The sequence below is a fragment of the Lineus longissimus genome, chromosome 16 (assembly GCF_910592395.1).
Source record: "Lineus longissimus chromosome 16, tnLinLong1.2, whole genome shotgun sequence".
Classification (NCBI taxonomy): Eukaryota; Metazoa; Nemertea; class Pilidiophora; order Heteronemertea; family Lineidae; genus Lineus; species Lineus longissimus.
Genome location: NC_088323.1, coordinates 4257944 through 4275764, shown reverse-complemented (window position 1 = coordinate 4275764; position 17821 = coordinate 4257944). Strand labels below are relative to the sequence as shown.

Genomic DNA, 17821 nt, shown 5'->3' with positions numbered 1-17821 from the left:
AAGGATCATTCATTGAAGGAGTACAAGAGATATCAGCTGGATCTATCAGTCATCGATTTTTGTGCGTAAGTTGTCCCAGGTGAGCACAGTGGTCCGTGGGTATCCATTAAAATAGAAAGCTATTATTGGGCTAAGCTGTAATTTTGTGTAGGCTGAACGCAGAAGAAGAATTAACTGTGGGTACATTTAGGTAATGTATACAGTTAGATAGTGCTTTTCTCGCTCAACTTCAAATTGTCTCTACTTCTTTCTTCTCCAGGTTGACGTTTCAAGTGATGGAGTGAGCCTTAAAATAGGTGACAGGCTGGACTTCATGCTTCTCCCAGGAGGAATGAACCCGGTGGGAATCTCGATTGGTGACGTGTCGGCCCATCCGAGTCTTCACTACGGGCTCCTCTGACGTCACTGTCGGGAATAAGATAGATGCTGGGAGCATCAAGACCATTGGAGTCACATTTCAGCTGAAGATGACCATAAGTGACTGATAAAACACTACATGTAGTTTGCCGTGTGACACCAACTTCCGCCATGTAGCTGCAGTAAAATGACTACGTGTATATAAATAATAAATCAAAGCTTGTCAGTTTTATCTTTGAGTAAATTTTATTGAAACGTGAAATAGAAAAGGGAATATACATTGTATCCTCTCTGATTACATGTAAATGTACCAGTATTTACATTTATAATACAGGAAATAGTCACAACATGATGAACCTATGTACATATAATAACCTCCTTGGATGAAAAATTAAGATGCCTTCTCTAAAGGAAAAAAGATGGCAAAATTGTTGATCACGCAATCACGCAATTTCATAGGACATCAGTTTAAAATGTATTATGAACATATCACGAGATTGATAGCCAGAAGACCGGAGTTATATAGGATTCATGTTGTCATTTGTCCTGTTTCGTTTGTCACGAGTTTGACCTTGCAAACACTAGGTTATAGTGAAAGGTGACATCGTGAATCGTATGTAGCCCGCTCTTTGGAAATGACTTGTTCGTTCTTCATGACACCAGCTGTGTGTGACCGGTCATACACTGCTGGTTTTGCGTATGTCAGTCATACATTTATTAAGGCAGAAATAAAATATTCGTATACTGTATAATGGTTACAAAAATGCATGCCGATTTGGAAAAAATCGCGTCCGGTTTCATACACACCGAGCACCAATTTCTATATTTGCTATCAATCGTTGTCTATCATAATTTGACTTACTCGTCATGGCTATTCTAACGAACGTTGTTGGGCAAAAAAGTTATTTTAAATACTTGTGAATGTTTTTGGGTAACCTGTAGTAATAAGGGCTAGTTACGTGGTATATCGTGCTTGTAAGAATAATGATTTGGCGTAAGGGCGCCGCGTCCTCTCAATCAAATTCCGTAAAGACAGAAAAGTGCAAATTTAATATTCCTAACCGCATTTTGCTATTAAAAATACCGTTCAGATTGCATACAGGCACAGTGCGATATTGATCTGTACCGGCACTTGAGTTCTTGAAAATGAATTTTACGTAATTCTATACTTTTGGAATGTAGCCATAAATAATATTTACAACGAAAAGGCAATAGAATCCAACATATAATAATTATTTATGAATCAAAAATAATACAAGGAAAATTGACAAATATGTATATACAGACAAAAACCCGTGACTAGGCCAATACGAATTTCTAGTAGACTTGAAAGACAGTTCGTAAAATCTGTAATTTTACGGGATTGAAGCACAAAACAGTATTCTTTGTTCCCCGGACATTCGATCCCAGGACGGTCTAACTTCTACACCAGCGCCAGTGCACTTCGCCAGTTAGATTTGAAGTGGAAACTGAACTTTCCATTCAATTTTCGCACTTATGATAAATCAACCCAGGACCAAACCCCGCAGTAGGACTAAATAATTTTCTAGGGGAAAATACACTTTAAGCACCTTTGCTGACGAACATTTTACATACATATGGTGGATCATGGTTACAATACCCACTGGTCCCCTTTTTGCGAATCTTTGAAAAAGTCCTTTCGAAATGGAGTGGGTGGCATGGCATGTACAGTGATGACATTTTCGACTCTGAACAACTCTTCACTGTCATTTCGTTCATCTTTGCACCACGGCTTATAATCACCATCATAGCAGGTGTTGTCCTCATCGCACTTAAACAATTTGTAAATACTCTCGAAACTTTTCACAACTTTTGGATTTTTGATTTTGTCGTCTGCTTGTATGATCAAAATGAAGACTTCCAGACGACACTCGGCGGATGCAGGGTCCGGGATTGAGGAGATGTCCATGGGGCCCTCGTGCGCGGGCAGGATACAGATCGAGTCAGGGGCCATAAAAGACGGGGACTCACCCGGCCGTCCGGCCAGAATAATCTCATTCTTGTACCAAAGTTTCAGCGTGTTTTGTGAGTTATCAATGTCTGTAATCACTAGGTACCCAGTGTCTTTGACTCTGTTGTTCTGGAGAACTTTCTCCGTAACATAGCCGTGGAACGCAATGATGTTGCTTCGTCCGTGCGACGTCAATACTTGCGAGATCGTCAGAGCGCGTTCTTCCCCATAAAACGTATTCATAGCTTTGCCCACCTCCAATGCAATCGTGTAGGAACCAAACACGGGCACGTCGCCCATCTGTTCCCCAGTGATGACGTAAGTTCCGTAGCCGATATACGGGTGAAAAGGCCCATTTTCGTCCGCGATTAGCGCTGCCGCAACCTCCTCAACCATCTTTTCCGTACCGCACGGAAAATCAAGCAACGTCGACGCTATACTGTCGAAATCCGGCCCGGGTTGAGGCGACATGATGGCGGTAGGGGAGACCGTGAACTTGTCTGCGTATGTGATCTGATTGACAAGAGGGACAGACCGCCCCGCACCGTCACAATCCACCACCGCTACTCCGTTAATCGCAGACAAGTACAGAGCAGTCGCCATATTGACCGCGCCCAGCTCTCCTGTGAGAATGTATGAGAACTGGTCAAAGTTCTTGTATCTGTTGTAATGGAGTTTGTCGCTTGATCTCAACTGGCACTGCTTCTGGAGATACAGGAATGTGTTTTTCGCGGCATTGTTCGGCGTGTGCGGATCTCCAGGCTCCGGTATCGAGTTAGCGCCGAAAGCAGTGCACAGGAACTTCACTCGCATTACATGCTTTACCAGTTCGTAAAATGAGGGCTTTGGGCTTTCCGACTCCTCCGTGCCCTTATTTATGATTGCTTTCAAACGGTTCCCAGCCTCCTTGAACGATATCGGGCTGGTTGCAGGCGACGACCTTGGACTGGTTCTCGGACTTGATCTCGGGCTCTGGCGAGGACTGGTGCGCGGACTGATCTGTGGACTCGGTCCCCATGGACTTGTCCTCCGTGACCGTGGGCGCGGCGTGTGAGTTTTGTTGTTCTGGACCTTTGATGGGGTGCCCACCAGCGCGATCATCGTCATCCATTCCTCATCACCTACGTTTTCTGGAGATTCGACAACAGCCATGTCATCTTCGTCCAGCTCATCTAAGATGTATCTGAAAGGTTTTAAGGGGAGCTCATTAGTTCCTCTCTCTGAATAATCTATTTGGTATTTCCCTACGCCATTCTTATCAGTTTTAACATTAAGCATATGTGTACATGAGATGTTCGGGCAAAATATCGCAGACCTGAGGACCAGTCAACCTTGACAATAAACCTCGTCTGCAGACTGCGATATTGCCGTTTCCAAAATATTCTATAAGGCACATTTTAAACCATCTCTGAACCATTAATGGGTCCCTTTAAAACTTCAACAGGCATTCAAAGCATGTCATCAACAACAAATTATCTTTTTTTTTCAGTTAGAGTCGTTTCTCCGACAAAAAGTAGCACTTGATGAACTTTCCATCAAATGAGACAGTGGCGATCAGACTCGAACAGCACTTACCTCGCAAAGTTCAAAGGGCCGCCTCCACCGCAAGCCAGAACAACTGCCCCTTGTAGAATCAAATCGCACTCATCCTTAGTCAGCCGGCGACTCATCGTTGCAACTTCTGGAAGTAGAAGATAAGGCGGCATTTTCGTTAATTCCAAGCGAAACAGATATCATGGAGAAAATTTCAAGAATGATGATCCGCATGCTGAACCATTGGGGATAAATACTATCAAATGTAATGAGATTATACGTGTATCACGTGTCTTTTGATGCTTCTGATTCGCTGAAAAAATTCAAAGTCAGGGTTAGAATGATATATCAATTTGCGTGCCTTTCGATTAAGATGCCATTTTGATTGTAAAGTCACATTCACAGTCAGGCCTGCTCAACTCCGATTGGACGAATGTCTGTTGTGTTCTCTTTTGATGTCTATTTGCGTATATTCATCCTTCCTTAAAAAGAGGAGACTTTAGGATTGGTATTCACTGCATGCCGGTAAGTCGGCATGCAGTTCAATGTCACCAGTTCGCACGTGATGCGTGACAGTTCGATAGTATTTTGGGAAGATGTTAAGAAATTACTGAATCTGGGCGATAATAGAAAGATGAGATCCCACGTGATTAACCCCACGTTTATGAGTTACGAATTATTTCATTGGTGGCAAAGACGTCATCGAAATGTGTTTGACATATACGCGCGCCATGTAATCATATAATATGAAGATGTTGAAGACTTTTCATGAAAAAGCTTATTCTTTGGTTGCGACATATAGTAATTGTCATCGAAAAATTTGAAAGTGCATGTCCTTGTTGATTTGATTGATAAACTTCAAAGCTGCCCTGTCAATTGGTTTTACGCCGGTAAGATTCAGCTAATTATAGCACATCAAGCTGCCCGATTTTTTAGAGGAGATAATTTTCCAATAAGAAAAAATCTGCATCGTTCCAGCAAATGTATGGACGTTATTAATGGAAGTTACAATGCTGGCTCGATTCGTGGGAAAATCGCTGAAGTGAAATAACAATGCTGCATTATTTACAGCGTGGCCCACTTGCCTCTTCAACAGACATACTTGTATCGATCATAGTCTATTTCCATATTCTCAATATGCATTGCATTTTGTATCTCGCAGTACACAGCCATCCTTGTGAACTTGCATAATTAATAGCACCCATCTGATTGTAGATGTTTCGTTAAACAAATGTTCGTCCCTGTCCAATTACACCATGAAATATCTTTTGAAAGGCATGATGGCCAAAATAGTCCACATTATATATCTTGTCATCCCCACACAAATTACAAATCATTATGACAGTTATGTTTCCAACGAGGTTAATGAAAGATTGTTAATTGCATTGTAATAATTAGTAATTAACCCAATTATGCTTCCGTTTGTAAACGTTTCCTGAATGCTGGGAGGAGAAAAAGGTTTCTGTGATTTTAAAGGGCTATTGCTTGAATCAAACTCAACCGATCTAACCTCCGCTCAACCAGTGTCCTTAACTCCCCTTAGCTGGTTTTAACTGGAACTTTTTACCCAAAATCATATGCAGCTGTCTCCAAAGGTGTGTCTCCTTAACTGTCTTCTTTGAGGAAGCATGTTTAAAGCACGAATTTAGCTGTGTCACACCTCATTAAGCCTGCATATAACAATTTGTGATGAGTTGTTGCTCGTGTACTTGAGAAAGGTTCGTTCCGCTTCAATGTTCAACTTTATAACTTGATAATGTCACGGTCAGGGGGACCTTATTCTGAGATTATTCCTACCATGATAGATCACAGAACTTCTGGAATGTTGTTCAGTGTCCATGGAAGGAATTTATTTTATCAACGTCAACTGTTTAACCCTTCAACATACTATACAATGTAGTAAAAATTGGGTAGAAATCATAATACGGCAAGTTCAAGTTTCGCAACGCTACTGCATGCCAACGACAGAGTACGGAGTAAAAGAAAAAATACATTTTTTCGACAGCGGTATTGGATTTCCCAGATTTCCCTTATAGCAGCGTTCGAAAACCTCTAGTGTCGCCTGAATAAATTTGCGCAGGAAGGACTGACACCACATCGGCGGGCAACCTTCGCACTATACTTTGGGTGGTGATTACTGCTTGGAGACATTGCATAGCTCCAATCTGTCCTGAATGGCGGATGAAATACCTTTCGCATAAACAAATACGCGTTGTACTAAGTACGCAACGTTATCTCGTCAAGCCGCATATCAATTTCCGGTATCCTTGGATAAATGCTTTGAGGTACATAGCCCCGGCCCTTCCCCCGCCCCCGATCCGCAATCAGTGAGATGATACTAACAGCGTATAACCTGATTTATTACATGTACTAGGTGTTTTGTTCTCGTTGATAGCAAGGACTCATTTGCGTGTTTATTTACATCCAAATGGGTATACATGCGCGCATGGAGAGGCTCTACTAAATACTAAGTTATTGTATTCCAGTAATAGTAAGTAAAATCAAAGACACACTATTGAATAATTGATCGTCCTTGGCAAAATGAACAAAAAGCGAGATGAGGCATGCCGACTCATCGGCGGTGAATATCAGTCCTAAAGTCTTCTCCTCTGAAGGATGGACATACGCACAACAACGGTGCATGGATCGGCATGAGATGAGAATATGTACTTACATTCAAGTGTCAATATCCTCAATGAAAGGTCATAAAATCACGGAGTTACAAAGCAATTAAGTCCAATATAAGTTTAAATTTGAACTAGACTGGCAACATCAGAGCGCAATGTGAGAGGTTTTTTTTCACAGAATGCAACCACAAATATGATCCAGGCTCGGGAACTGTACGAGTGAATGGAATGTATTAACAGTTTCGTCATATTTATTGCAGTGTTCCGCTGTAACTGTACTTCCGACCTAACGATGACACTGTTAATTGGCTTGGTCATAGATAGACTACCACTATCAATGGGACCATGGAGATTCAGTCAGCTTAATGGCCGCTAATGTCACTAATTACGCTAATGGTTGTCCCGGCCCATTCTTTTTGTCAGTTTGAGTTGATATTTGAGACCTCGTGTTGTGTGCGGGGCCGGATTTTCACCGCCTACTATCAGCAGCCACTGCTTTGTTTTGAAGTTGTTAGGCGGGGAGGCCCGTTGACTCAGTTTGTTGACAGACGTCATAGAGAGACGAAATTATTCAATTGATAACAGCAGCGATTATCGGTTTCATGGAGTGGGGCGTGAGGCTGCCACACCCACTTAGCTTGGCATCTGAGGTACATGTAATAAATTTATCAAACTCGATCCCTCAATTTGCCAATAAAATCAAATTTGGTCCAATTACAAGAATGGACCAATTGGTTCGCCCATTCCATCAGCTAATGAATTGATAATTTCTATCATAGTTCCTGTCCTCGAATGCTGGACTGAAGTGACGTGTCAGATGAAGGACTCACAGTATAAACAGTATATAGATGTAATAGTTTTCGAGTTTTCGTTTGTTTGTTTTTCAACCTACAATCTGATTTCATATCACATGCTATATATGGATACGCGTCGCGAGTATAGTTTGTTCGGACCAGCAAATCACAAAATGGCGGAGACGTTTTCACATTGGCAACTCTAAAGAAGAAGTGGGTTGATGAGTTTGCGGAAAGTATCTCTCCTTAAAAATGCACTTAATGATGATATCCTAAACAGTCAGAACAATTATCAAAGAATTTGAAAGTAGGCAGATCGTGTCGGGAGGACGCGTGGATGTTTTGGCCTGACCGACCTATCAATTAGACCCATTAGATATGTCATTACTAGATGTTAACAAACTCATTTCATTTCTCATTATAGTGTTGTTAGTGTGTCTGAATGGCCTCTTCGATTAAAGGGGTCAGCGAGGCAACTCATAAAGATGCTAAAACAATGGTTTTATAAGGGTCGTTAGCCGGTTTTCTCCAAGATCTCCATAATACACCACCACGGCATTTTCAATCAACATTGTTGTATGCTTTATTCCAATGGTCAGGGAGTTTGTTGACCAATTACACCCGCTTCATCAAGACTCCTATGCAGTCCAATTCGTCATCATGATCGTCCTTTCGTTAGGAAGAGGACCGAGGCCGGTCCACTGCGTCCAGAGTGTAAGTTCATCCTGCTCTCAGTGTAGAAAAATGTAAATGCACACTGTGCAATAACTATAATGCAGATAATTTGATCGGACAAACTGGAAACAAATAGTTGAGCTCTGCTATATGCGGCCGAAATCTAATGAAACTATTATTGAAATCATGAAAAATATCAATATACTGCATGGTATTTGATCCTGAAATCAACATCCGTGATATGACAATTAACTGGCCCGATGCATGTCAATGCAATCAACATGCCTAGAAGCTATTTTCACAATTAATTGTTGATATGCATGTACAGTTACCCATGTACATGTATTAACCGAAATAATTTTTAAAAGGATGGTGATCCAGTCGGAAATCGACAAGTCAGGTCAAAACAACATGACAACATGTCCATCAATAAGGCGGGGAGGCCCCGGATTTTTTTCAGAAAAAGCTACTTTTTTCAACCTTCAATTGGACATTTCTAAATTCAGATTTGTTAACAAACGATTTGGCTTTCAAAAACTAAAAAAGCCAAGAGTTTACCACTTTCGACCCTCCATAGCGATTGGTTTGTAGCTCAATTAACACATTGGTCCATTATTATTCAATCCTGAGATTGTATCTGTATAGGGCACTTAAGAGGAACTGTTGTATTGGGAACTTGGCAGCATGACGCTGGTAAATGTTAGTATACAATGCACAATATTGCTTGCTGCAAAACAGATTGATTTGTTTGTATAGTGTATTTATGTTAACTATAGCTGACTTTATACAAATGTATATAAACCTTTTGACAAACGCCCGATGTTTAAAATTTGCTATAATTTTTTTATCAAAAGAAATAAGATATAACTGAAATGGATGTTAAAAGTTTTTTATCCATTTTTCAATAAAAAGAAATAAGCGATAACTGGAATGGCTGAAATTTAATTTACCTGCGAATGGTCGAATAATCTTTGGCGTGGTTATGGGCGCCATTGGTAACGTATCCCGATAATTCCTTGGCCTCATTGCCCAGCCGTATACAGTTTGTAGTAACAAGATAAACTGACCATGATTCCTCGTTGGCACATTTATATACCTTTATCTCCCGCCTCCGACTATCAAATCACGATCTATTTTTAAATATTTTAATTTATCAAGCCCTTTCACCGGCATGACCGGAACTATGTGTAAGGTGTAAATCAAGAGTCGGTATTCGGGTAACAAAAGCACAGCCGGACGTCGGAAATGAGGTCAGGCGTATAAATGAATTAAATTCCTAACCTTTTGGCATGATATTGACTGAATTGTTATCATAATTCATCAGCGGTTTGTCCTCATGCTGGTGTCAACAACAACTGTCAGTCTGTTTTATGTGTACCCCGTCTCTTGGTGACCAAAGTGACGTCACAAAAACGGCGTCGCCCAAATTCCAGGAATTTTTCACATCTTTACCAATTGAAAATGAGCTGCTAACATACCATGTTAGGAAGCAAATGCAAGTGAAGAACGATTTCTAAAGGATTTGAAGGCATTAGATTCGTCTGCGGTGCTAAATGTGACTCATCTTGTGAAAAATTTGCCTCCGTCTTGACAGATGAACATATATAATCATAGGGATGGTTTTAACATCAAAAGTTGACAAACATTCCTTTAAAAGCAAATATTAGAAAAGCAAGTAGGACACGATGCCTTCTGACCGAAATTTGAGCAGTTATATTCGATATCAGCCATTGCCGATCAAACGATCGTATAAGTCGTTGTTGGTTTCATATTGACTTTCTATTGAATATGTATCATTGATATTACATGCAATACGTTTATATCGGAGAACACGATATGCCCTTCAGTAGCCTAGGAAGCCCAGAAGCGCAATCATTACGCCCCGGCCACTGAAAGAGCCCATTCATTGCTCTACTCCCCAAGGCAATCCAGGCAGGATGTTTAGATAGTCATATAACCATGAACATCATGAATGATATCGCTTCACATATCACTCCCACGCGCCATCAATTAGTCAAAGTCAAGCAAAAACCTTAAAATCAGTGTTTCTTTAACAGTGATGCAGGTATCTACGTTGTGAACGAGCTCTCTTAAAGGTAACAAATCATAAAAGTCATAGAATACCAGAGTACAGGCGTCCCGAGGTAGAAGAAGAAAGTAGCTCTCAATCACAAGTTTTGGTCGATTACAGAAGGCTCTGTTTCAAAAGCGTTTTTTGTTTCCCTTTGCTATGTCATCGGTTGGAGTGGCATTTGCTGGTATAAACATTCCACAGACCGCAATTTCGGTACTTGATGCACCAAATAACTCTATATTCTTAAAAATACTCCACAGATCTTCCTCATTCACGGAGATTGTTGGTCAATCGGTGTTTTTCGTGTCACGAAGTACATGTCCATCAAACAGCGTAGGCCTTTAAAATGTCAACCCGGAAAACGCAAGGTTGAGTCAGTTCCAGGTCATGGTGCGATGCAGCTTCTTTAAGAGTAATCGCGTTCACCTTGGGATTTTAAGTGGTCTGGCAAATTTATCTGAATGTAAACTATAGGATGAGTCAATGGAATTTCTGAAATTAGGCCTTCTCTCTAAGTTCATTTCATACATGGGATATCACTGACTTTTGTAATTTTGTTGAGGAAGTCTTGTAACTAGTCACTGCCCAGGTTTAGGGCGTAATGATTATTCATTTTCGGTTTTCCTTGGGGGAAAACCACCCCTGCTTCAGTAGGCCTACTTGTGACGTGTCAAAAGCAAAAAGTGCTACGTTGTAAAACGGAGTGATGTTGCCCATCACTATCGAGAATAAATTAGACTTGGGCCAACTTAATGTTTCTTTTATTAGGAAGACTAATGGTATTATTCGCCATTAATGTATACAGCTGCTGCAGTTAATTCGATTCATCTGGATTTCATATACGTTTGTACCCGGTGTACAAGATTCGCAAATTATATTCCGACCTAAATGCGGAAAAATAGATCAAAAGGCGATCCAGCTCTTGGCCAAAGTTGATGTAAACATTGAAGTCGCACTTCTTCGTCGAAATTTGAAGGAAACACGTGTGCGTTTGTATCTATCCGCCAATTTTCGAAAACCATTCAACTTCTAGGTCAGATAAATACTTCGACCAAAAATTCGCTTTTCGCCAATAGCCTATATTTCGTGCAAAGGCACGATCGTCATGCCCATGACAAAATATTTTGGACCTTTCGGCGTCCGGTAATGGTATCAAGTGACTATTCCGTGTGCTCTTTTGGTAAGGGAAAAGATTTTAATTCATTATAGGTCGCAGGTGGGTTAGATATGTTGTTGTGTAGTCGCAAGGCCACCTGCACATTTTACCATAGACCTCAGAGTAACTACCTTAGTTAGTTTTTGACAAAATATCTTGTACTAGAAATGAAATGTACACGGCTGGTTATCAGCTGACAAAATGTTGAGTCGTATATCATGGGTGTTGTCTCTGTATAATCCAATAAAATGCATGATTTTTATGCAAAAAGACATAAAGACATAAAACTGCAAGATACTCATGTTGTCATACCAACCTCACTTGAATTGGCAATTAACATGTACCATAAACCCATTACAACTTTGAAGTAATGGGTTTTTGCATATACATGTGTATAACTTCATAAAGTCACGAATTTCAAGAATTTTATCATTTTCTCCAAAATGACATATTGTTCTGTTTTTAACCACAAAGATAAGAATTTCGACATTTCTAAACAGAGTGAAGGGCCTTGGAATTTGACATATCGCCAAAAGTAGATTGCCCTAAAACTTCAAAAATACCAAAATACTACAAATATTTGCCGGAATGTAAACAAGCACCTGTCTTCTCAGACAATCTTATCATATCTATCGCATTCCTGACATAATTTAAAGTAACGCAAAATACATATTACTTTATTTGCTTGCTGATTCTGCAACTCTCTAGGCATTCCTATTTTCAGATTCAGTTTGAAGTATATTCCTCTTTCATATTCATCGTGAATTGTTTCGTTGTATATGCTGCCAGATGGAAGAGCCCCAATCGACGATCTCGTGGAACTTGATATGACCTGCCTGGCTCCTAACTCTCAACTAACTAAACTTTTCTAATCAGAACGAGAAAACTTCCCTTCTTCAGTATCAGCTGGACAATCTCCCTTCCTGACGTAACGATAGCTCCGTGGTTGTAATGAAGTGTACCTTTCTTAGTCTGCCCAGTTTCTGATTGGACGGGCAAATGGACACTTTGAACTTTTCTTTATTGACCATTTTAACCTCTTCTTTCTGTTTGCCTGACATTCTTACCCCGATACCAAGTCATAAGCAGACTATCGAAATGTTAAGTACGTGTATGATACTGCACAAGGATAATAAAATATGGAACAATTACCTTTTTTTCTCTCTGCATGTTTGAGAAGAAAGGAGTTCAACGCACAGTGACGTTTTTATCACTTTTTTTCCAAATGCTTGAACTGTTTCATATCTAAGCAAAAACTAGGCCAATTCCACCCCTCTTAAAGTATATACGGTACATAAAAATATGGTGTTATACTAAAATTTTACAGCGTTACACCAAATTCCTTCCCTGTCGAAAAGAGCAAGGAGACGGTTTTGTTCGAATCGTACCGGACATGTGTAATCGCATAACCAAGTCATTTATTCGGGCCATTGGGTGTGCAGCGCGTGCATGTACGTTGTCGCAATCGCATGCATTGGAAACTTACCCGAACTGCGGCGTGACAACGCACGCACAACCCCATGCGTTTTGCAATCGCACGAGAAATGAATATCAGAGTCATAGCGACCGATATTTTAAGCCCGCCAGTGGACGAATATTCACACGAAATCTTTGGTTACCTTTTTGCACTTATTCTCACTGATAACCAAGAAAACAGAGTGGGTGTTTTTATAAACTCCGTTCAACTAAAAAGTAAACGGAAGACTTTTAAGCCATCTTAACGTAACCGAATCCCACGTTTAGGTATGTGTATTCTCACCACTCCCATTTGCCAGAGTTTATCAAGTATCGTCCTTTCAGCCAATTCTCAAAACACAAAACAAATCTTCACCTGATTTTTTTCTGCGCACTTCCGGTATTGACTGTTATGGCGTCTGTTTTTTCCTGCGCGCGTTCTGTTGTGGTGTTTGCATGACTACTGCTTGTTTAAATGAGATTCGAATTTAGAGCAGTCTTCTACAAACAGAGGACCCACTTAATAAACTGTGTTGAACCAACAGAGGAAGAGAATGCTAAACCCTTGACATGAATTTTATAAAATTTTAGGAAGAAACCTCGTCTGGCGCTTATCGCGAATTTGAAACGTCATACGCCATCGGCGATTTTGCTTTGTGCTGCCGTTTTCGCAGCATTTGATTTTACAAATAAGTCTCAAGTACAGTTAAGGTTTTTAAAGAGTACGGTAGACCTAATTGCCACCAACTATCAAAAGTTTGTTGCCATCTTAATACTACTGCATAAACTTGAATTACCTTCAGGACTTTTTCCAGTCTTCCTTGGAGGTTATGCAATTGACCCACAACGATATTTTACTTGGCGCTAGCCATTTTGACCGTGGTAGACATTTTACCTGCTATCCGAAAATTAAATTCAGTCTTTTAAGCAGCTTTTTACTCACACTGTAACAGCTGCTTATGACCAGAAGAAAAGTGTCTGATAGTGCAGGAAATGGAGGCTGGATTCATGCTTTTAACATTGATTATCAAGTTTAGTTAGGTTCTTGAAATCCATTAAGTGATGAAAGTACCGGTAGGGGTGCTATTTATTCTGCTAGTATTCATCAAATTCAGTCTGTTTTATCATACATTTGTGTATCAACTTCCGAAAAACTAACTCACGGTGCGGCAGACATGGGTAAAAGACTGACTGTCTGGCTTTTAATTTGTTTTAGCCAAAAGGACTAAACCATTTCACGTTGCCCCAGAGATGCTGTCATGAATGACAGCGTTTTGGTTTAATTCCTAGCCATATGAAAGAATGTTAATTTCTCGCCTGTTACAATTACATTCTGACACGTTAAGTGAGAAAGCGAACTTTCACACTCTTCCGCACTGTTCTTATCGGAGTAGTATCAGTGCAATTGTACTGTACTCGCCTGACATAACTGTCTTTCACCTGCATGGCGTCAGAGGGGCGTGTCTGAAGGAGGTCAATCTAGTCTGATATTCTGGTGTGCTCATACACCAAAACACGGCCAACACACATAATATAGATTCTTAGTGATTTCCTCCTTGATATTAGATTAGAGAAACGCAAAACATCTCGTGACAAGTCAACTCAAAGAACATACTTTACTCTTTTTTGTTGGTTGATGATGTTGCGTGGTGGTGTAATGAATATTCTTAGGTGGCTACAGATGGTAGGAATAGACTGGATATGGGCTCAGGCGATGTATGATTGAGACAGTATATATGCCTAAGTTAATATCAAATTTCGATGACGCTTTCGTGGAAACCTCCTCCAATGAGTCCCCTTTCTAGTCCTTTGTACTAAATAGGTCAAAAGATTTGAACATCCTTGGAGGTCGTATGGAGAGAGAACGTTTGTTTACTCAAAGTGGGAGCTGTCGAAAGCACAAAATTGTATTTGTTTTCCGGGAACAAATCATCTCATGATGTATTCAGCCAGTTCATTAAAAACTGGGTCGTAATTATAGTATTGATAACTAAGGTTAAATGAGGCAATTAGTGACAAGTCAAAAAAATTAATTGACTAGGGTCGATGAAAGGTTGTCTCTTTCCGTGTTGTAGGCCTAATTTTGCATTGAAATGATATGTGACGGTTATCTTATCATTATCACCATTATGACGATGACGATAACGACGGCGACAACGGTAACGACGACGACGGCAGCGGCGGCGGCGAGGGCAGCGGGTCGACGACTACGACGACAAGATGGAGATTATAATACTTTGTTATCAGTGATGCATTATAGCTCTCATTGCAAGCATGCTTAAGTGTTGCAAGAAAATACTGATATCTCGCTAAAAACATTACAAGTACATGTATATACGTAAATATGAGCGGAATGTGAACACATCGACATAAACCCTTCACATTCATTCGCGGTATAAGTGGCCTCGTTTGAGCAAGTATGTGATATTGCTTGAATACAAACACGGGCAACAGATTTAGCTGGGAATGAACCCCCTGGGGCCATCTCAAAACATAAAAATATTTTCAATACGTCTTTGTCTATCAACTTTATTAGCTTTTTGCATCGCGCCAACGATATTGACAAGGGTTGTTTCAAAAGTGAATTGTGCAGCTTTCACTTTCACTTCAGCGATCCTATGGAATGGAACGGATTTCTGATGGTCCAGGAGATACTTTTCATATCGTGAAAAAACTCTAACCGAGTTGCGAATGCTGTTCCAAATATATTTCTGCAAGTTATTTCGATCCCAAAGTACTTTAAGGTGCGAATGGCGATAACCTTAGTCTTTCAGAGTATTAAGCAAAGCAAGTGTAAAGATTGTTAACATATTGCAAGTGTAAAAAATATACAGTACCTTATAAGTGCAAAGAAATATATTGTTAATATATTACAAGTGTAAAGCCGAAATATTTCGATGCTTCCTCGATCAGCTCTGCCGCCTGTGTAGTCTAATTTCCGGCCAGCGCCGGCCGCTGTTCGATGTTCCATTTGCATCAACATGTCTCGATCCCTCAATAATTATCAAGTCACGATGTCAATTACTGATAGAACTTCAGTGAGTAACACCGATACGTCGGATGCCGAGTACTGTGCTCAGCATCAGGGTCCGGTTATTCAAAACAAGGTTGTCACTCCAGATATGTCACTAACTTGACGTTATCTTAATTTGGCTTTAAGTTTACTGGGCTTAACTGTGTATTAAGATAACGCCAAGTTCATGTTTACGCAAGTTAGGGACTTGTACAGCCAGCCCCATTTCTTTAAATAAAGAAACGATACTTACTTTTGGTATTGTGTTGTGTTTTTGCCTTACGAGTACCAGTAGGCCTATGTCCCTTCGGCGGGCTGCAAAAGTCGCACATGAGGTGGTTAATGGTGGCGTTTATAGGATGCTGCATTCCTTGGCGAGTCAGTGATAAGGCGTCCTTCACTTGGTTGTTGTTGGTGTCCTGGGCGTCAGTTACCTCCGGGATGGGACACATGTGCCTCAAGTGGCCAAGGTACGACATCAGCCCGTGAGAAAGCTTCTGTACGCTCATATTTAAGTGAGATAAGAACCAGCAGGAAGCTCGGGGTTCAGTGTCGGGAAAATCCACGCAAAGCTGAAATTTAAATCGATGGAGACGATCTCAAGTTCCAAGAATTTGTTAATGTACTCCAAGAAAAGTCTGATTTAACAAAATGTCTGTATCATCCACAAGTCAAACTCCTAAATTATTTGCGTAATATCTAATTTGCACTCTTAGTAAAATCTCCGCTCAGGTTGCGTTGCGACGAACGACTTTCATTGGGATGCGTTTTGCTGTAGGAGCCATCAACGTTCAGCATCCACGTGCAGCATCAACTGTTTAGTAAAATAAAGAATCACGTCCTATCTTGAACTTCTGAGCAACACAATAAACGCCAACGCAGACAAGAATGTGCCGCAATTTAGGAGACAGTGAAAGTCCTCGAACGCGAAATTCCTGATTTCGGCGTCTGATTCACAATGCTAGATACGTGTGAAAGGGTCCTGAGTCAGCGTTTTAACTCGCATTTGTTGATTGTTTCTTGCGAAAGCCCGTTTTTTCAGTTTTATAATAAACTCTATTGGACTTCAAATTGTCTCACCAAGTCGATTTTTGTTTATTTATTGTGATTCACGACTCTTTGCCACAGAAAGATTTCGGGTAATGTTATCTCAATGAGAGTATTGAGAAATGCCTAATCCATCAATGGCTCTTGTCACTTGACTCATCAAGTCTGCAGTTCCTCGAGGGAGCTCTTCTCGCTGTCACACAAGTATTCCTTATCGTTCTCGTGGCAGCTACGAATCCCCGCGCGCGCTTCTCAACCAACTTATTTTAAGTGACTGTTGCAATCAGAAGTGAATCCCGCGTTCTTTAGTTTTGTATCATCCACCTACAGCGATAAACTGTGCCATCTTCAAAGTTATGAACCGAAAATATCGTCTGCGTCAGTCTTATATCTGCCGCCCCGCGTGTTCGACTTTCGAAGGTAACCATTCGTTAACAACGAACAAAAACACAAGAACATTTCAATAACATGCCTCCTATTTCACCAAATCCTTTTGTGCGAATCCGATCATCCGTATTATAAGTCTTTTCAGTCTCTCATGAAGTTTATATTCTCCCCCAGTGGTTATAATTTCAATTCAAGTTCTCTTTATTCAGCATCTTTGCCCCGTATTTCTGGAATCTTTGGAATGACGCCGATATAAAACCATATACAAACTTATAAAAGCTGCGTAAAAATAGCCAAGATAACGCTTAATTTATCTTCATTTGTAATGAGAAAAACTGATACTTTGTACCTCATGCCAAACTCCGCCCATTTTCATTCAAGTCCAAGACTTTGAAACTCGTTGATATCGGCGACGTAAGCAGTGTTATAAAAACAACTATAGAATCACCATTAAGTTCTCCACAAGTATTGTTAATGACTGCCGCACAAACAGGCACCGCCGAATTTTCCTTGGGTATAAACTCCTCCCATTCATAATTCAATGACATGAAAACTCTCCTGAAGTTTTGGGATTCCAGCATTTTATTGTTCGTCAGTCGGCTAAACTGGAACACCAACTACTTCACAACTTGAATACCAGTCACTTATTTTCTTGCAAGGGGATATGCGAGTTCATATAGATATCTTAATGGCACATCCATAGAAAATTGTAAAAGAGGAAATGCCAAATT

At 40.4% G+C, this 17821-nt stretch overlaps 1 protein-coding gene across 4 annotated transcripts; it reads right to left on the bottom strand.

Moving 5' to 3' along the window:
* Positions 1-584: 584 nt before the first annotated feature.
* Positions 585-17293, bottom strand: LOC135500465 (uncharacterized). 4 transcript variants are annotated; one of them, XM_064791955.1, is made up of 3 exons: positions 15910-17293; positions 3905-4010; positions 585-3512 (listed from the first exon to the last, which is right to left on the bottom strand). In XM_064791955.1, exons 1-3 carry the CDS (start codon positions 16163-16165, stop codon positions 1970-1972), a joined length of 1905 nt encoding a protein of 634 aa, XP_064648025.1. In that variant the 5' UTR covers positions 16166-17293; the 3' UTR covers positions 585-1969. The 4 variants fall into 4 exon arrangements, with proteins under 4 accessions (XP_064648025.1, XP_064648028.1, XP_064648026.1 ...); XM_064791958.1 differs by lacking the exon at positions 15910-17293 and adding an exon at positions 15481-15588; XM_064791956.1 differs by lacking the exon at positions 15910-17293 and adding an exon at positions 8909-9086.
* Between the last annotated feature and the right edge of the window lie 528 nt (positions 17294-17821).

What these genes read in the sequence shown, in the direction of transcription:
- LOC135500465 (XM_064791955.1), bottom strand. Translation starts at nt 16,165, where the DNA reads ATGAGCGTACAGAAGCTTTCTCACGGGCTGATGTCGTACCTTGGCCAC. An exon ending in AACACAACACAATACCAAAA is followed by an intron (nt 4,011 to 15,909) that starts GTAAGTATCGTT and finishes TTCTACTTCCAG; the next exon opens with AAGTTGCAACGATGAGTCGC. An exon ending in GGCCCTTTGAACTTTGCGAG is followed by an intron (nt 3,513 to 3,904) that starts GTAAGTGCTGTT and finishes AAAACCTTTCAG; the next exon opens with ATACATCTTAGATGAGCTGG.